This window comes from Rousettus aegyptiacus, unplaced genomic scaffold (assembly GCF_014176215.1).
Source record: "Rousettus aegyptiacus isolate mRouAeg1 unplaced genomic scaffold, mRouAeg1.p scaffold_m13_p_17, whole genome shotgun sequence".
In the NCBI taxonomy this organism is placed as follows: Eukaryota; Metazoa; Chordata; class Mammalia; order Chiroptera; family Pteropodidae; genus Rousettus; species Rousettus aegyptiacus.
In genome coordinates, this window is record NW_023416292.1 from 18,814,438 (window position 1) to 18,833,546 (window position 19,109).

Consider the following 19,109-nt stretch of genomic DNA (forward strand, 5'->3'; position numbering starts at 1 on the left):
TAAGAATCAAACCACTTATTCATTACAGAAATACATTTTTAACACTAGTGGGAATAAATTCATTCTTGCCGTCATTATGCAAATCAGTTCAAGTTAACTCAGAGGAATGGCAAAACTTACTTATAAAAACATTTTTTATAGTATTTTATGTAAACATGGTACTCATTTAACTTTCCATTATTATACATGGGAATTGTTTTTTTAAAATAACTTTGTTGGATCTGTAACTACCGTTATAAGTTGATCTACCTGCACCTTCAAGGCGAGGTCAACTCACAGGGCCTGTTCTACACGCTCTTCCAGCAGTGGGAGCCATTCAGGGGCACAAAGACGACCGTGAGCAAAGGAGCCAGGCAAAGACGGCAAATTCTCTCAAGAGACCGATGGACACATGGCAACATGAGCCGAATAAAGGCAAAATGGCAGGATTAACAAATTTGGGAGTAATTCCTTCAGATCTAATTCTCGCATCGGCAAACTCTTGGTCAAGGCGCCAGATAGTAAATACTGTACTTTCAGGCTTTGCAGGCCCTGAGGTCTCTGTCACAAGTACTCAGCTCTGCATTACAGTAGAAAGAAGCCACAAATAACACCTGAATGAATAGGTGCAGCCTTTATTCCACTGACACTTTCTTTACACGAACAGGTGGCCTCAGGATTTGGCCGGTGGGGGTGGGGGGGAGGCTGGAGTTCCCTGATCCCTGATCCACTTCCTAAGTCCTAGGGACAGACTGGGCTAAGGGGCATCCTCAAGGTTAGGGGTTTACCTGACTCAATTGCTTGCCGTCCCTTTTCCAAATCTCAGCAACTAAAATACCTTAATGCTTTGCACTCTTTCCCATATGGCATAAGAGCTCTATGTTCAAGGACTAAATTCAAAGACTCCTCTGTTATTCCTTGAACACATAAGTACACAGATAAGGAGGACATCTGAGGAAGAGAAAAAAACCACATCTGTCACTTCTGAAAAAATAACTTCCAAGATGCCCGCTCCTTCCCAATTAAATGGCTTTCTACTATGATTAAGAAGACTTTTGTCTTTATTCAATTTCCTTTCCTTTCCATTACCGGCTGCTTTAATTCCTTTAGATTTTCTAGTCAAATAAAATGGAGTTTTCACCAGTTGAACAAAATTTGTGTCAAGTAACAGCTAAAACTGTTAAAAAGTTATTTCTTGACCAAAGGCTACTCAGCTGTTAGGGATGAAGTTCACTATTACACTCTTCCAAACACGGCCAAATTTCGACTATGGAGTTTGGAGGAAAATCATTTATTTCTGTTGTCATACCATCTTTGGAAAACCCTGTTTCACTGACGTACAGAGAACTGGAAACATTAAAAAATACCGAAAAACAAAATAACAAGAACACTTTCTTTAACTAACTCCCTTCTTTTCCAATCTTTATCCCTTAATAACTAATTTATTTTTACACATTCAGATTAGCTTTAACTCTCTGGCACAATGAAACGGCCTGGGGATAGTTTGCATCTTACATAAAATAAAATTCAACTCAGTTCAGAGGTAAGAATGGTTGTGAGGAGAGAGAAAATAGGTCGTGAGAAAGAGCCTTCCTGCCCAGGTACAGTGACTGCTCACGCCAACGCGGGCTGCCATGCTGGTGCCAGAGTCCAGAGAAGAAAAGGCTCCCCTGGGAATGACAGCAGGCCGACGCGCCGCCCTCCCTCTCCTGCTGAGAATGCCGGGTGGCTCCTTTGCTGTGGAGTGCCACTCACGGAACGCACACAGTCCCCGCGAAGGCCACTTCACGGCCCTGAAGTACTTACTGTGAGCTAGCTCTCACTGCCAACGCCGTTCCCTTCACAAGGGGACACGTGCTAGTCAACATCTGGTAATGAGTTTTCAGCATTAGCTAAAGACCGTGTACTTCGCTCTTACGAGAGGTATCCGCTGCGCGCACAATGCAGCTACCATTGATGTAGACAGAATGCTACTGACTCCTATGGCCTGACAGTGACGGCAGCTAAGAACTAGGACAATGTCACAGTGAACCTGGATGGGAATCTCGGACAGGTATTTAGAATAATAACATCTATGGGAAAATTGCTTTCAGAAACTCGAATTTGTTTAAAAGCTGGCCCCGCCTGAATTTCCAAGAATCTCGTGGCTCTGGGCCAGACTAATGAAGAGGAGAGAACCAGCACACGTGACTTTGCCGACCCGGTCCCGGATGACCCAGGGGCACTCTATTCACAGTATTGATGCAGCAGAAGCCAACAGAAGTGAATGAAAGGGGAGGGGGACCCGCCAGGCCCTCGGAGCACTTCTCCAGCAGACAGTCTCTACGTCATTCACCTGTTGCTAACCCCGGATAGAGTCCTGACGAGTGCCGAGTGCCGCCAGGTTTCTCTTCACAGAAATACTGCACTTCACCTTTACAATTTGGTAATAGTTGAAAAGCTCTATTTCCTCACATAAAATCTAAGAAACTAACAAAAGCAATATAGAACTTTCCAGAATACTACTTCACAAAAGTAGGAGGGACTTCATCTCTTTTTGGTAGGTTTAAAGCTCCATCTGAAGCAGCATATTTTGCATTTCTCACCTATTTTGTAACGGCAAAGTCCGTCCACTGAAAGGCTTGATCACTGGTTGCAATGTCTACCTAAAGATTTTAGTTTAATCTCAACTCCACCTTTTCTGGGCCACAGAGCAGAGCTGGTCCCTCAAATGGCCCCAGGAGAGTTTTCACCCCGTCGAGCTGCTGCCCAACTGAAGAGAATGCCCCGGTCTGCGTCTTCCAGAGACAAAATGCAGCTTCGACACTGTGTTTAAGGGGAGGCATCGTTACATTCCTATTACAAGACGCGATTCTATGTTTTTCCAGAAAATAACTGTTCAGCTGTGAGTATATGTACAATTCTCAGATTGCTCAGGAGTTTCCCTTCGCTCTCTAACTTTCTATCATCAAAGAAATGCCATCTTTTCTACCCCATTTGCACATAATCACAAAGCATTCTCAGGAAGGGAGAAACCAGCATTCTCACGAATGGCTCGCCAGTGCAAGCATAACCAGCCCCTCCCCCAAACCTCTTTGACAGTTACCTGCGCCTCTGCACCAAACAATTTTTTAAACCACTATGCATTTAAGTGCTCTTTAAAAATTAATGATCATTAAGAGAAGCTAGAGATATCTGTTTTCTATTTGCATTGCAACTTATAAGCATGTACTTGTCTGCACCCATTAATAATCCTCCTTCATTCTCTGCATGCAAGACAGGGCATCCGAAACTCTGGTAAATTCTTTCCGACTCTCAGTGCTGGATTAAGAATCTCTGAAATACCCAGAATTATGAAAAAAAAGTCCCTTGAAGTTTTAAAAATCTTAGGAATGATTAAGTAACCCAAACTGATCAAAACTGATGCTTTGATCAATTTATTGCAACATGATTGTGCATGATGTCTTCTGGTAAATGCCCTGTACTGGATTATTAAAATGCAAAGCTCTTGGAGTCACCGGCAATTTGCCGATGGTTGGTTTATGACTTACTAGGTTTGCAGACAAGAGACATGGATTGAGTGAGGTTCTTCTAATGGACTGAAAATATAAACTCTCACACATGTAGAAGGAAATGGAATTGTGGTTGCAATAAGAACCAGAGCGTTGAATTTCTTCAACCGCAATACTGCAGAAAAAAATGCGTTTAAAACTTCGTATAAAAGTTATCAAATATGGAGACCTGCGGATTTAAAAATACAATCCAGGCTCACTTCACTGGAAAGTGACAATTCTGATGTACAATATTGCTGTTACGTGAAACAAGGAGCCGAGGAGATCGGATGAAACTTTGGTAGTCAGCCTAACATGCTAAGTCATCTGCGCTAGAGCCACCTCCACCTGGAGAGCCAAGGTTTACAAACACCGATCAGTAACCTGCAGGCGGCTCTGTGCCGGTCCACGTTTGCAAACCAAAGACTTCCTTCCCTGCTCCCCTCACCTCGACCAGCGCGCAAACCCCCAAGTGGAGCAGTACCTATTGCAACACCGCTGCCCAGCTTCCCGTCCAGCTGCCTAAAGTGCTTCGGGGGCCGCTGCGCACTAGCGCACTGCTCCAGGGTGGCTGCTCCCACGAAACAGTCCCGCAGAGCATGAGATGCCGGGTCAGGGCAAAGGTAAGGTCTAACCTTTCAAGACAACGAGGAGCACCAGGATTTTTTTTTTTCCCTTGAAATGTGAAACTGCATGTCCCGGCAGGGAAGGAAGTGAGGCACCCCTCCTCACCCCCGCGATTGCTTCCTTCTCTTGTGGTCGGCTGGTTCGGATGCTCGAGGCTCCTGCTGCGTTTTTTTTTTTTTTTAGATCTGGGCGATTATAGCCACTAGGATGATATGGACCAAAGTACAGTGTTCAAACATGACTGGTAGGTCAATGACCGTTTGTCATTGTTTTGTTAAAAAATTTCTTATAAAGTTAACAAACCAAGGCTGTTGATCCCTGAATTAGAAAGTTGATTTGCTTGATTATTTTCCAAAGTGTGAGGTGGGAAGGAGGAGGGGGAAAGCCTCTAGTGCTTGTGTGTGTTGCTGGTCCTCGAGTTTGGCAACATCTTGGGAACATCTTCCGATCTGGTGGCGTGGCGTTTTGTGAGTCGAAGTACCAGCCCACGGCCCTGATGCTGGCTGCTTACGGCCCAAAGGGGAAGAGGCTCTGCCCTCTCCCCCTCGATGTTTCAGTCTGGCCCAGTGGTGGACACAGAGCCCTGGGCGGTTTCCCCAGGAGCGACCGTCTCTTCTTGTGAAGGTGACTCTTCCTCGACTTGTCCTCGAGATGTGACAGTTGTTTCGGGGGAAATGCTGTGCGGCCCCTCCAGGGGTATACAGCCAGGGTGGTTTTTGCGAAAGTGCTGATTCAGGATGGCCTGGAAGGGAAAACTTTTGCCGCAAACGTGGCAGTGAAAGGGCTTGTTGCCCGTGTGCTTGCGGATGTGATACTCCAGCTGATCTTTCCGCGTGTACTTCTTGCCACACATGCGGCAGACGAATGGCGTGATGCCCATGTGCAGGCGCATGTGGCGGTCCAGGCTCCCCTTCTGGTTGAAGGATTTGGCACAGTAGATGCAGGTGAGACGGGGGTTGTACCGGAACCACCGCTCAGACACCTCCTGCTCCCGGAGATACTCCACATAGCCGCTCACGCCCATCATCGCCGACTCTTCTACCTGTGCCAGGTGAGGGCAACAAGCACAAAAGAACACATACTGCTAAGTATATATAGCAGAGGAAGTCAAATCTACTTTACCTCTGTTATTAAGCTATACGGCTATTTTCAGTAGAGATCTAAATAAGAAATTACTACCCAAAAATAAGGATGTTAATATTTTTAAAAAATCTGAGAATGCTATATTCTGTCACCATAACAGAATGAGACAGTCAGGTTACTTTACGGCTCACAGAGCGCATGCTTCTCAGCCCCCCGCACCCCCCCCCCCGCCAATGTTCTATTTCACAGCAACAGGGGAAGCTAAGCCCACCCACACCATCCTCTTGGACTCTAATATGCAATTATACCTAGACAGTTAGGAAGGTACTTAGTGCTGGTCCAAGAGAACTTTCTATGATGATGGAAATGTTCATTTAGTGGCACCATCTAAGACAGTAGCTACTAGTCGCATGTGTAATATGGCTAGTATGACTAAGAAACTGAATATTCCTTTAAACTGTAAAAAGAAGCAAGGACGAAAATGGCTGCCTCCTGGTCCTGTCACTGAGAGGTGGATCATTTGGCCCCCCTGCTCCTTGGCAACTGCCTACTAGATTGTAAACTCTGTCACCACAGGCGCATTGTGCATCGCAGAACATCCCTGAACTTCATCAGTGCCTGGTATGTAGTAGGTGTTCCCTATTTTTTAAGTGAATTATTCCAAATAATGAATAAATTCCACATCAATGATTTCCATATTTCCCAAAACAAATACCAGTCTAGATTTTTGGCATGGCTTCACAGCCATCCACCTTCCTAAATTTTTTTTTTTAACGCCTACAGCACCTGGTCTTCCTAGGTGGTCTCCCATCCAAGTACTAACCTGGCCCGACCCTGCTTAGCTTCCGAGATCAGATCGGATCGGGCTTGTTCAGGGTGGCAAGGCCATAGACCCCTAATTTTCAATCACTAATCAGAGACTCAAAGAATTGAAGGGACTTCAAAAATCCTCTGATTTCACTCATTAATTTAAAAATCTCCAAAACTGGGAATTTCAGAGGCAATTAAGTAATCCCCTATTTAGTAGCTACTTCTTTATCGGGCAGCTAAGAAATCTTAGTTATTCAGAATGACTTAGTGGTAAAACAACTCCTTTTTCTAGGGCGCTGGATAAGACAATGTCAGAAACCAGGATGAGAAAATGTGCACTTTGCTCTCAAAGAAATTTCAACCTAGGAGACACAGAACGAATGCGAATGAAAAAGGAATAATTTATATGAGTCGGGAGAAAATTAGGAAAAATTTGCCACCTGTAAATGCTACAGTGGTTCAAGGAGAGATCAAAGAGGACCGGGCTAGTTCGGGTGTATGGGAACAGGAGTTGGGCCCCGGGCAGACCCAGATACACCTGGGAAGAACAGGGCATCCTAGACACAAGGTGCAGAGACGCGAATGAATTTGATGTGGTTCTGACATACAGAGAAAGTCTGCGTGTGTGGGACAGATAGTGAATGCTGGTGAGTGGTGAGAAAAGCTGGGTTAGAAAGATTATCAATCACTTGGAACATTAGGCCAAGCCATTTAACCTTCGCGTGGTAGAAAGAGTAAAAAGCCACAGCCTGGTTTTGAGTGGAGAAGTGCCCTCAGTGGTCTGTTCCAGTTTAATCACCCTTGAAATCAGGAAGCATTTCGGGTCTATCAAAATTTGTTCTCACTGTAATTTAAGTCCATGTGGCGGGGAAAAAATAACCAGTCAGCACACTCACCATAATAAACTTGCATATAAGTTAAAGCATACATCAACTCATCTCTTACTGTCACCAGGAAATATTACTTATCTTCCAGTTCTTTACAGCCTGTACCTTCTGCTTCAGTCAGGTAAACACCCTTGCAGAATTGCAGTTTTTGTCCCTGTTCTGTCCACATGTGGCACAAGTTCTCTATCTCATTAAACGCTGCATTTAAACTCTTCTGAATAACACCTAAGGGGACACTGAGTCCCTAACAGCCTGTTAAGCACGTCTCTTCCCCCAAGCCTGTCACTGAAGTCTGGAGTCTTATCTACTCGGTTTTGTGTATTCTGTTAGTTCACCTTATGCCCCCTAAGCTGTGAGTGTCTCAATGCTGTATTTATTTGCATAACTGTCACCTGCCCCGTGGTCTGGTCGTCACACCCTATTTGAGAGATGAGGAGAAAGAGGGCCCTAATTATATAAGTAAACTTACTTTTCCTCCAAGCTCCCAACATTTTCTCCAACACTTTATTAAAACTAAAAAGTTCTCTTGTAATAGTTACGATTCCATTTCTGGTAGGGAAAAATTGGTACGATAATTTGTAAATACAGTTTGTAAATATAGTCTGTCTTGCTGATGTTACTATACTATATATACAATAAAAATCCAATGTTTAAATATCCAATAAACTAAACAAGACAGCAGAAGCTAAAAAAAATTGAGCTATGTCATCTTAATCCACGAGTGTTTCCTTTTAAAGGGCAAAAGTGTTTACAGTGTTTTATGTTCTATTTGGTGAGTTCACCATCTTTTAAAAAATTAGTCTTCAATGATAGAGACCTGTGAGGAAAAACAAACAAAAATATCAACCAACTACTTACAGTATTTGTTAAGGAGAGTTGCAAAGAAAACAGAAGACATCATTCCTACCCTTTCTAGAACATTTTAGTTTACCAAAAGAGTCAAGAAAAAAATACGTGAAAAGATACAAGCATATAAAAATGCATATACAAAAATGCAGAAGCAATTTGTTTACACATATGTGGTATTACATAAATTGGTAATTACGTAGTGCTATACTCAACGCTTACGGAATCAGACTCGCTCCGTCCCAGGGCCTAAATGACCTGCATGTAGTTTGGGGGTTGTCTTCTATCGCTACTCTCAGAGCTGTAGTTTGGGTGTATAACAAGGGCTCCACAATCTCATCTTTTCTGCTTCTCAAATTCCGTTGACACTGAACATCTATTTCTTGCATGCTCACAAGCAAACCAAGAAAACTGTAATCAGACACTGTGCTTACTGGACAGGGCCACTGCTCCCTCTCCCGCATCGTTCCTTTCTGGTTCACTGTATTCTGTTCACGCACACTGGCAATTTCTCCAGCCACCGCAGCGATCCTACGTCCACAACTACATACCTGGGAGCTGGGCTGCTTAGGCTCGTCCATCCTCCCAGGAGACTCACTTCGGGCTCTGTGTCTCTCCGTCAAGGGGACGACACTGCCGGAGGGGCTAAATCTGTCGGAAGAGGAGCAGAAAGGGGACTAATAGAAAAGTAGTGTCGAGGAACTTGAAAAATGGTGACGTCTGCCCTCCCTAGCCCGTGGCCTGATGAAGGGGGAACGCGCTGAACAACAGACTACTAAGAGATACTTTCAGGGAGTAACTATATAGGACACGGTTTCTAATAAGACAAAAAAGGCTTGCGCTAGTGAATTTAAGACATGCAAAATGACACAGCAGGTATATCACATGACCCAGTGAAGCTCAGGCTAAATATAAGCTTCTACTCTTACGTAAGTACTTGGAGACCACAAAAAGATCAATTAAAACTGGGTCTATAACTCTCTTTCTTCTATGTAACTATCAGGTTTTTGGCTGTTCTTTCCCCCAGGCCCCACGATAAGTGGTTATATATTGCAGACTGTTAATATAAATTACACAGATGAAAAGTCTTTGCATTTTAGCTAGTCTGATACAGTGCTAACACAGGGGAACAATAAGTATTGCGTGCAAGAATGTTTTAACTCTTAAGGATACCAGAAAGGATACTCAAATGCAGGCCACCTGACATGGATAGAGCATGTCCTCTGAATTTCTGTGACACACGTCTCTTAAGACCAGATGTGACCCAAAGCAGTAGCTTTTTCAGTTTTCATTGTTCATGTAATTTTACTTCATTTTTAAGGAAGGAAAAGAATATTACCAATCTAAGTTGGTAATAGTTCTTTCTTTCAACTGAGACTTTCTTTCAATTTACTTAGATTAAAATTGAAAAGGAATGTTCTAACAATTGCAATGTACTAGAAAGAGAAATAAGAGGCATAGGGCAGGGTAGCCCTGGTTAAAAAAAATACTCTCAGGCTTGTGGTAGCAGCAGTAACCAGTGAATGACAGGGAGGAAGACATCTTCAAGTGACAAGTGACAAAAGGAAGAAAAAACACCCAAAAAGTTTTTCTTTGGCATTTTTGTACTGTGATACACTAATTTAAAAAGAACAATCACTATTGGTACCTTGCTTCCTCTAATCTCATAGGTGGGGACAAAGAAAATAAAACAGTGTTACAAAGGCAAGGAAAATGCCTTGAGGCCACCCACACTGAGGAAGGGCAAAGCCGCCAGGTCCCAGCTGATGGCCGGTCCCCTGCCTGAAATTCTGAAGAAGCCCTGGCAATTACGGATTCTACTGTGGCTGCAGATGCTGTTCTGATTCATGGAAGTGTCTTAACTTTTACCATGGTTCTCACAGCACTGAATACTGCAGGACTAGGAGCTTCCACTTAAAAAAAATAAGAATGCAAGTCTTTTGGTACACGTCCAGTTTCCCCCACATCAACTCATTTTGGCCAAGAATATCAAGCAAGGAAGATGCCCAGCACACAGGGGGCTGCTTCCGCGCCGTCTGCACAACAGCCGTGCCACGGGCAGCCAAGACTAAACTTACCTGTCTATTTCACTGCTCGTCGGCCGAGCCACCTTGGCCCCCGAAGATCCTAAAGTGTAATTTTCCTGTGCTACGGAACCATGGCCCGTGGTGTCGATCACCATGGCTGTGACTTCCTCGGCACTGCTCCCATCTTCGCCAGAAGGCTGATGCTCAGGCCCCAGCCACTCCTCCAGATTTTCAGTTTTGATGTGCACGGCTCCAAGAACCCTCACTTCATCATCACTGCGCGCCCCTCGGTCCGCTGCTCCCGTCTCCACGTACCACTGTCCTGCCCGGTTGATCCGGAGAATGGGCTCCCGGCTCTCCACGTCGGAACTCTGTTCAATTATCTGCGGGCTGGTGGACTCCTCGGGAGGACTCAGCTCCCTGATATCCAGCACAGCACTGACCTGCCCTCGCCGGCTTCCCTTTGGGGCATTATGCCGTGGGCTGAGGGAGCGGTTTAGAGTCGGTGTGACCCTGTGAGACTCTGGAGGTCTCTCTGGATGCTTTGTCCTCGTCTGACTTAGTTCTGCTTCAACCTCGGCCACGTTAATTTTGAAGTGAATGCCCTCCAGGATCTGTGTGCATTTGTCTATGATATGCTGCATCTGCAGAAAACTGGCGGCTGTCAGGTAGCTGATGATATCTGCCAGCTGCAGGCATATCCGCCCCGTGTAACAGAAAGACAGGAGCTGTTCAAAAACAGTGGGGTTCTTGATGACTGAGATGGAGACAGCACTCATCTCATTCAAGGACATGTGATCCCGGAAATAGGGGGAGCTGGCGGCCAGCACGACCTTGTGAGCCCGAAAAGCTTGTCCTTGCACGTTGACCACGATATCACAGAGCCGGCCCTGCATGCGCAGCTGGTTTAGGTGGCTCAGGACAGAGTTGCTGAAGTCGGGGATCTCCAGTTGTATGTTACCACCTTTCTCCATGGTCGGGCCTGAGGGTGCAGGCAGGCATTCAACCCTGCTGAGAGACGAAACCGTGTTCTTGTTAATCATTATAATTTCCCTCCCCCCCATGCTTTCCAATTCAGACCTATTCAAAAAACATTATTTGGTAAAATTTCAAAATCTCCCAGTAAAGAGAGATACCTGCCTCATGTTCAGATCTGGAAAAGTACCAACAGGGTTTTCAGTTTAGGTTTCACAGGTAGATACTGTGAAATCCAAAAAGTGATTGTGAGACTCCTAAAAATTCAAGTTATGCTCATACTTTGCTAATAAGCTATGCAACGTCAAAACAAAGTTCAACAGAATAGAGAAGGGAAAAAGCAGTTGTGACAGTTTTTAAGTGTTAATCATAAGGTATTTACACGCTAAAATAAAATCCTGTGACAACTTTTTTGGAGGAAATGAAGTTTTTTAAATAAATTATACACATGGTTTGATTATCCCTGTTAATATTTTATATGTTGTGCGTTATGTTTATTATTGTATCAAGCCACTAATATCCCACAAGAATGCAAGCCATTATTTCTAACCTAGAGTCACAGCCCTCACAAAAAGGCTTTTAGTTTAGAACTCTGAGACAAACTCTAGGTTAGGAAAGGTGCCACGGGACTCAATCAAGATGCAGAGAACCTGAAGTTCACTCTCAGAGTTAGGAAGGGGTAGGTATACCTGCCTCTACTTCGATTCAAAGTTGGTAATTTCAGGGTGGTGGTGATACTTTGATTCTGAAAATTAGTTCCCTAAAGCTGGTTAAAAAAAAAAAATAGAGCATTTACCAAGTACAGCCAATACTTTTACATTAAAAAAAGTTTTAATAGCTGGAACACTAAGCCTATAATTGCACCTAACAATCTTCAGGGGCTGAGAACAGTCTGTATAAATCCCAGTAGGGAGACACTGCCTTGAGCCCAATGTGTTTCCATTTATGTTAAGCTTATAAGGCATTACATTACACAGTTAGAATCTAAGACCTGAAACTTCTGGAACTTATCCTGACGAGCTCTCAGTTTTGCCCCGCAATTACAACACGCTCATCAGTAAATAGGGAAGTGTATACACTGCTTTCAAGAACCTTCTTTAGCCAATCTGACCTTTTTCCAAAGCGTTTTTGTTTGTTTGAAAACTTTTAATCCAATAAGAGCCTCTGTCGATGCCATCATGAATTCAGATGTGTTTATTTTGGAGCCCACACCAGCGCCTTTTTTGTTTGCTCTTGCCCGGCAATCCCCCAGGGAGGAGGAAGCCCCTGGAGCAAGGTCTTTCTCTACCGTCGGCACTGGAGGGGTGAGAGCTGCAGGAGGGAGAATCGGGAACGGCACGGGGTTGGCCACTCCGGTACTTGAGTGGCTTTCGTCTGCGTTAGAGAACGTGGGGAGCCGAAACTGGCTGAGCGGCGAAATGTCACCGAGGAGCCGAGGAAGACAGGGGAGCAGGGCGTGAGGCCAGGCAGCGAGCAATCAGGTGAGGGCGAAGGACCGGGAAGGGGGCGGCGCCCCAGGACCGGGTCCAGGCGGCAGGCGCAGGCGGGCGGGGCGCTGCCCGGAGGTGGGTGTGTGCGTCTGGGTGTGGCCGCGCTGCCGTGGGGGAGGGGGCCGCCCATCCCGGGGTCCTGAGGGAGGGGCCGGCGAGGGGGCGGGTCCGGCGGTTCAGCCCGGCCCGGGGCCAAGGGGGTGGAAGGTCTCCGGGTCCTGTGAGCGGGGGGTGAAGGGAGGTGGCTGAGCACCCCGGGGGCAGGCTGCGGCGGAGAGCGGGCAGGGCGGCCTCGGGGCAGGGCGGCGGGGCCGGCGTGTGGGGCCAGAGCCCAGTCGAGGAGCAGCACCTACCTCCGGGGGTGGAAATGGGCCGGAATGGGCCGCAACACCGTCCCGGAAGTGAAACCCCCCGCCCCCTCCCCGGAGCGGGCGACGTGCCGGAAGGAAATCACTCCGCCTCACACCGCCCCCCTTCCCCCTCCCCAAGCCCTTTCCGTCCCTCGCGCCCCCTCCCCTCTCTCCTCTTCCCACTCGGTCGGTGGGAGGGTGGGAGCCCTGCGTCACGCGGGCCATCGTGTCCCCGCCCCCGACGCCGAGGGGGCGGGGAAAGGGGCGGGCTCAGAGGGCGGGGAGGAGGAGACTGAGGGAGGAGAAGGGGAGGAGCCGAAGCCGACGCAGGTGCGGAGCGTGCGTCATGACGTCACGGGACGCCGTCTTTATATACGGGCGCCTGGACGCCATCTCGGTCTTTCAGGGCTGGAAGTCGCCGCTGGTAGGTGTGGTTTTTCTCTGTTTTGCGTTTGCTAAATCGGTTCTCGGCTCGAGGCTGTCAGGTTTTGGCAGTTCAAATTGCCTTAAACTGCCCGGCTTTTGTAGCCCAGTCTCAGGCCTTTGCGTGGCGCGCAAGATGAGGATGGTAGAGGATTGCGCGTCGGGTGCGGGCTTGGCCTAAACTCAGCTGCTCGGGTTGTTGGGCCGAAAAACGAGAAAACCTCGGCTCTCGTGCTCTGCCTCTGATGAAGCCTGTGTTGGTAGGGACATCTGAGACTGTTGATGAATGCCAACAGCTCTGATGGCGGCGCGTGCCGAGTCACTCGAGGAGGCCTTTGCCAATGACTTGGGCGGGAGCCGCGTCCTAAAGGAATGCCGGTCATTGGGGTGGTCCGCGTGGGTCTCTACGTCGCGGAATTGTGCGGTGCACCATTATTTTTCCAGTAGTTCTTTGTTCAGTTCTTTGTATCTTAAGTGACTGTTGTCGTGAAATGGATGGCGTAAGCAACTTGCGTAGGTGATACTGAAATGATAATCCTAATTTGGAGGAGAATGAACTAAACTCTAATCTTTTCCCTAGGAATGATGCTAGGCGCGAATGCAGTGTGGCTTTTGATGGCTTCTGATGGACAGGTAAATAAATGGGGAAAACGAAAGCTGCTTCGAGGTGGTCTTTTTGTTAAGCCTGTGATGGTTTTAAGAGTAGTGGACAGAAGGGATTTCTGAAAAATACTATTCTGAGGCTTAAGTACTTAGGATGTTACTGTTCAACTTGGCTTCACAGTATGTTTTATTCGATGTTCTGTGTGTTTTTTCTAGCTGTACCGAAGGAATGAGAATGGCCGCCAGGGTAAGCTCACTGAAATTTCCTGAGGGGGGTGGGCGAAAGGTCCTCTGAACGTGCCACAATGATGACATTTTATTTGCTACTCTTGACTGTGAGAATGACGAGAATTATTACCACCATTATCTTAACTGAGGCACACAAAAAGGTGACTGAGAGAACATAGAGACTGCACCTAAGTTTACACGAAGCTGTTTCTTCCCAGGGCCTGAAGCTCAAGCATCATTCTTGATTGTCGGCAGACAGGTATGAAACTTTGATAGTTCATATTTACTTAGTACTTTTCAACTTTTTTAAGGAGTTAATAGATTGTCACGTCGGTGCTGATGTTTCGAGTTTTCTCCACCTTTTCAAACGTGAACTTCTGTCCTCATATTTATGCGAGACACCCAAAGAAACAGATACTATGATGGTTGCATAGTTCAGCAGATTGACTTGTGACGAGATGTACCATTTGTCTGATGTGTCTGGTATTAAACTGGTTTGCTGGTAATGGCATAAGCAAAGACCACTACTAAATCTAGCTTTTTTATTTGTAGGCATTAAAAAGAATTAACTGGAAGTTGAAGTGGTAAGTAAAATTAGAATTGAACTTCAATAACTGGGCAGTCACGACAAAAGATGCCACCAGTGGCGTTTTAGGGTTGCCTTCCAATGCATCGGAAGCGCTCATACTGGTTCCGTGCTTGAATGGTGTGCTAAGTGCATTAAATGCTAGACAGCCTTGTCCTGCTATTGTTGGTAAGATGTCATTTGTAAAAGCAAAGCCTGTATGATGATAAGCAAATACTGACTGAAAGTGAAGGTCTTATTAGCTCTACCTGATTTCAGGCATTTTGGGGATTTGCGAAAAGGAAATTCGTCTTTGGCTATCGTAAAACCGCTTTTATTTCCTAGGTGTACTTGAGTCTGACGTGTCTGGATTGGCTTCCATTTTTGGTAAGTACCAATGTTTAAGAACATTCTAGTAGGCTCAAAACTTACTGAGAATGCTGATAAAGCACAGTGCTTAACTACCAAGCTACTAACACCGTGTTTGGTTAGTGAATGCATGTTAACGCTTGCTCAGAACGGGGTTTTTGTAATGATGTTGATCAAATGTCTGACCTGAAATAAGCATGTAGACGAGTTTAACACTGAAGAACCCTGTGACAAGTAACGCAGAGAAGAATTCAGTGTTATGTTAACGGTAATGACATGTCATTTTTCTTTTAGCTAATGGATACGCGTTTTTATCTGGATGTCGTGCCTTCGGTAAGATATGGAGAAAACATTTGGGTTCTGGTACTGGTATTATCGAAATGTGCTGCTGTTAGTATATGTTGACTGGAGTGATTGTGGTGTTGGAATGTCACTGTAGTTTTGAAAAGTAGTCTAAAGAAATACTTGTTTTTTCAGGTGCAGATTATGGTGACCATTTATGTGAAGGTATGTGTTTTATTAATTCTACTTAGTTATTGAGCAAGATGCTGTTAGTGATGATCTTTGAAATTTAAAACAGATGGGAATCTCTCTGAAAAAGAGTGAAGATTTTTAAAAACTGAAACAGTACCTGGAAAATTTTAGAAATTTACCTATTAGTACCTGTTATAAATTTGAATACTTTTCTGCAGGTGTGAGGAGTTGTCAAGAGTCTGGCTGGTTATAAGGCCTGGAGAAGAATTTTTAAACAAAGGTGTAGTAATTTCAAGTTTATTTCTTTGTTAACTGGTTTAGAGCCGATACAATGATGATAACATAGTTCAGCAGACAAACAGTGATGAACCATATTGTCTTTCGCTCCTATCTGATGTATCTGGCTGCAACAATTGCTATTTCTAACCTCAAAAAAAGGGGAATTAGCCATTAACGCACAAAAAAACATCAGGGTTTGGATAGCTGATGTCTCATATACAAGTGTAATTTAACGATTAAGAGGTGACATTTGGAGAAGTACAGGTTAATACACATTTGTGAGAAAATTTTTGTGGTGTATAAATCTAGATAATACCAGATGGAGTTATTTAGTTTATTTTTTAGTTTTAGTTTGCACTTGGATTCACAGCATAATTCAACAAAATAGAGTTCTCATATAACCTGTGCTTATACACTTCGCTGTCAATATTTAGCCACCAGAGTGGGTCTTCTGTTAAAATTGGGAACCTACGTTGACAAATTGTTGCCACCCCAGATCATAGTTTACATTAGGATTCATTCATGGTGGTGTAGTCTGAGTTTGGACAAATGTATTATGAGACATCCACCACTGTACTGTAAGAATAGGTTTACTACCCTAAATGTAGTTTTTTGTAGTTAATGGGTTGTAAAAATGGAGGAAATTAGGGCAAATTTCCAACTAATGTCTTTTTTTCCCCCCCTCATCAAAACAGGCAGGCCTGTGACTAAAGATTTAAGATTTCAAGGTAAGTCAGTCTTTGGTATATATGATAAATTAGAATGTAACCGGTGATGTAATGATTCTGCCAAATGAATTAGAATGATATCACTTCTAAAACCGTTCCATTTTAATTCTGAGGTTACTTTACTAACGAGCATCACACCAGCTCTTTTTACCATGATTAATGTGTAATCTCTGCTTTATAGGGCACTTGTTGACAGCGGTCAATACAGCTGGCCCGTTGAAAGGTAAGCCGTGAACTACTGATAACTATTGTCTTTCTCCAGAATAAATGATGATCTCACCCCAACTTGAACTCTCTCACTGATTATTTGATGATAATTGAAGATCTGATATTCTGTGTATACTTTATAAATACTATTAGAATTGAAATATGGAAATATGACTAAAAATAGTTTTGTCCTTGCAGGCAGCTGGATGATTGGATGCTCGTGAGATAAATTATCAAACAATTAATGAATTTTAATAAACTTTTCTAAGTCATCTGTCCAAGTTTGCTTATTTCAACTTAGTGGCATGAAAGAATATAGGACATCTTTGTTAAGACACCACGGCACTAGGGTCACTAAGGATACAGCCAGTTGGCTGTATCCAACTGGCTGAATGAAAGTACAGTCCTTCCTCAGTGGTTCCCTTAAATGGGCAGCTGAATCGGCAAAACACGAGCTTACACAGGTAAAATTGCAAAGAACAGTAGATGTCAGCAGTGGTATAGAAAGTGCTGAAATTGAGAAATCTCCCTTTGTGATAAGTGCTGTGCCAGCGAGTCTCTGGCAAGTGTTGACAGCCGAAATGTGATGTGTAGGATGAGTAACTGCTTGTTTTGGATCTCCCCTAAAAGATGCATGTTGAAAGCCCCAAAAAACTGGGACGGACTTGACATTTTTGAGGCTATTAGTACTGATTCCAATGCCCTTGTCTGTAGAAAGTCAGTATTTAGAAGTAATGATTTTGCAAAAAGAATTGAGGCATATATGCACTTAGGCTGGGAAATGGCACCGTCGCCTGCACTGGCTGTGTTTCTGTGCCACATTTTTTTCTACTAGGCTGTAAAGCCCATGAGAGGGATTTAGACATTACAATCGTGTCATTCAATAGGTGGTCAATATTGAAAGATTTGGGTGTGATCAGGTGAGTGGGAAGTTTGATGGCTGTCAAAAGGGGAAGTTGCACAAAAGCAATGTGCAGCAGGGACCTTTCATGAGGGTCTGGCCTGGATGACTAGGTGAACTCATGGCTGGTAGGGAGCTACCCGCAGTGATGACAAGCAATAAATCAAGGGTCATTTCTAGTATACTTAAAAAGCACTAGTAGTGTTTTCAATACGTGGGTGGTGAAAGATTCTGTGGATAAAAAGATGATAAAATTACTAGACCACACAGGTGACAGTTAAACAGCAAGTGAAATGTGTATCAGATAATGTGAATAGTGCTACAGAGGAAAAGAAGGGGCTGGGGGCGCTGGCAGGGGGCTCGTTCTGCATCAGATTGTCGGGAAAATCCCTGAAAAGGAAGCAGAGCGAAGCCAGCGCTAGGGAGTGAACAGCGCTGTTACCTGAGGAAGGCTCCAGGGGCAGCTAGGGCAAAGGCCTGGACACCAGCTGGTGCACAGGAAGGCCAGGACGCTGGGGCGTGGAGCAGGGGGAGGAGTGAGGGAGGACATGGCCAGGTAGCAAGTGGCAGGGTCTGTAGAACTGAGGATTGTAAAGACTGGCTTTTCTCAGAGGAAAATGCTGGAACGATGTCCCGAACTCCAGATACCACTTAACCAGTTCATGCTTTTGTAACATTTTGTATACCTACTGTAGCGCTTAAGATTTTTAAAATTGTAAACTGACAAGTTCATGAATTGCAAAGGATGTGTTTCATTTTTAACCATGATAACCAAGTAGCGATTTAAAAAGAGGAAAGAAATCTGCAACAAATATTAAGCTTTTGCTTTCATTAGCCAAACATGGAATGAATGCGTTTACCACATATGCTTAACTCGAAGACTCCCTATTATGTTCACCCTCGCTCTGCAAGTTTTGCATTTTGTGTTTTGTTTTCAAAGCCACCTTTTGTGGCATCTTCCGTGCTCTCTGGTTGAGATTTACATGCAAGGCAATTCGTAGCGCTGCCACCAGGTGGCAGCATCCCCCCAGTCGTTGGTCAGTTTCCAAGTGGGTACAGCCCAGGTGGCACTGTAACCTCTGCAGCCTTAAACAAATGGGGCTGGGCCAGGGCGAAGTGCATACAATCCCTGGTCACCCTGGGGAAAAACACCCACAACGGACAGCAACTAAGCAAATGCCTCTGACTCATTTCCGCTCAGGTCAGCACGATGGCTCAGGAGATCTATACTTAGCAAAGAGGAGGGAAGGCTGAAAGGTCCTCTGGGGCAGTGAGGAGGTAGGGGATGACCTTTGGGGACGGTCCTCACGTCCTCCAGGGGAAGCTCTGCACCAGATTCCACATGGCGACTTTTAAGGAACTTGTCAGGTTGAGGTGTATCAAGGAAGAATATCCATGATGATCAGAGAAGGCTATTAAAATACTCCATCCCCTTTCTAGCTTCCTATCTGTTTAAAGCCAGATTTCCTTCATATATTTCAACCGAAACAATGTATCATAACAGCTGGAATGCAGAAGCATATCTGAGCATCTAGGGACATCATAAGGATTTGCAGAATGTAAAACAATATGACTTCTAATGTTTTAGAAAATAATTTTTTTTAAATAAAATATGCCATTTGTGTTACTGCAATGGATTATTTTAAAGTGAACTCAAATATTTATCAGAAATCATAGTTCCTACTGCAGTCTTAATAGATCTCTATAGAGCTCTTTGGGACTTGCAAT

The 19,109-nt window shown here is 44.7% G+C and overlaps 1 protein-coding gene, 1 long non-coding RNA gene and 11 other non-coding genes across 26 annotated transcripts in view; 11 read left to right on the forward strand and 2 right to left on the reverse strand.

Moving 5' to 3' along the window:
- On the reverse strand, positions 1-12,075 carry ZBTB37 (zinc finger and BTB domain containing 37). Of its 4 annotated transcripts, XM_016155908.2 has the most exons (4): positions 11,876-12,075; positions 9,841-10,797; positions 8,314-8,413; positions 1-5,178 (listed from the first exon to the last, which is right to left on the reverse strand). In XM_016155908.2, exons 2-4 carry the CDS (start codon positions 10,761-10,763, stop codon positions 4,690-4,692), a joined length of 1,512 nt encoding a protein of 503 aa, XP_016011394.1. In that variant the 5' UTR covers positions 10,764-10,797; positions 11,876-12,075; the 3' UTR covers positions 1-4,689. The 4 variants fall into 4 exon arrangements, with proteins under 4 accessions (XP_016011394.1, XP_016011392.2, XP_036090512.1 ...); XM_016155906.2 differs by lacking the exon at positions 11,876-12,075 and having other exon boundaries at positions 9,841-10,881; XM_036234619.1 differs by lacking the exons at positions 1-5,178; positions 11,876-12,075 and adding an exon at positions 7,415-7,465 and having other exon boundaries at positions 9,841-10,881.
- Positions 4,577-19,109, forward strand: part of LOC107516295 — a 24,489-nt gene continuing 9,956 nt past the window's right edge. For 6 of the 11 annotated variants that reach the window (XR_004955164.1, XR_004955161.1, XR_004955162.1 and 3 more), the window contains exons 1-9: positions 13,035-13,660; positions 13,847-13,877; positions 14,077-14,442; positions 14,769-14,810; positions 15,087-15,125; positions 15,270-15,299; positions 15,485-15,546; positions 16,241-16,273; positions 16,455-16,496. This is a non-coding gene — a long non-coding RNA (uncharacterized LOC107516295). The other 5 variants (XR_004955157.1, XR_004955159.1, XR_004955158.1 and 2 more) reach the window with 5 other exon arrangements.
- LOC118613001 lies at positions 5,994-6,112 on the reverse strand. Its single transcript, XR_004955327.1, has one exon. It is a non-coding gene; the product is annotated as a 5S ribosomal RNA (ribosomal RNA).
- Positions 13,259-13,338, forward strand: LOC118613227. The gene has a single exon (XR_004955356.1). It is a non-coding gene; the product is annotated as a small nucleolar RNA SNORD74 (small nucleolar RNA).
- On the forward strand, positions 13,710-13,772 carry LOC118613241. Its single transcript, XR_004955369.1, has one exon. It is a non-coding gene; the product is annotated as a small nucleolar RNA SNORD75 (small nucleolar RNA).
- LOC118613222 lies at positions 13,929-14,010 on the forward strand. Its single transcript, XR_004955352.1, has one exon. It is a non-coding gene; the product is annotated as a small nucleolar RNA SNORD24 (small nucleolar RNA).
- LOC118613239 lies at positions 14,273-14,340 on the forward strand. Its single transcript, XR_004955367.1, has one exon. It is a non-coding gene; the product is annotated as a small nucleolar RNA SNORD77 (small nucleolar RNA).
- Positions 14,639-14,698, forward strand: LOC118613229. Its single transcript, XR_004955357.1, has one exon. It is a non-coding gene; the product is annotated as a small nucleolar RNA SNORD44 (small nucleolar RNA).
- Positions 14,951-15,015, forward strand: LOC118613240. Its single transcript, XR_004955368.1, has one exon. It is a non-coding gene; the product is annotated as a small nucleolar RNA SNORD78 (small nucleolar RNA).
- On the forward strand, positions 15,339-15,422 carry LOC118613225. The gene has a single exon (XR_004955354.1). It is a non-coding gene; the product is annotated as a small nucleolar RNA SNORD79 (small nucleolar RNA).
- On the forward strand, positions 15,590-15,669 carry LOC118613231. Its single transcript, XR_004955359.1, has one exon. It is a non-coding gene; the product is annotated as a small nucleolar RNA snR60/Z15/Z230/Z193/J17 (small nucleolar RNA).
- LOC118613226 lies at positions 16,312-16,389 on the forward strand. Its single transcript, XR_004955355.1, has one exon. It is a non-coding gene; the product is annotated as a small nucleolar RNA SNORD47 (small nucleolar RNA).
- LOC118613224 lies at positions 16,533-16,609 on the forward strand. The gene has a single exon (XR_004955353.1). It is a non-coding gene; the product is annotated as a small nucleolar RNA SNORD81 (small nucleolar RNA).

Coding starts and splice junctions, on each gene's coding strand:
- ZBTB37 (XM_016155906.2), bottom strand. CDS start 10,853: ATGGGGGGGAGGGAAATTATAATGATTAACAAGAACACGGTTTCGTCT. Junction 8,414..9,840: donor ACGAGCAGTGAAATAGACAG/GTAAGTTTAGTC, acceptor CTCTTCCGACAG/ATTTAGCCCCTCCGGCAGTG. Junction 5,179..8,313: donor CTAAGCAGCCCAGCTCCCAG/GTATGTAGTTGT, acceptor CACCTGGCACAG/GTAGAAGAGTCGGCGATGAT.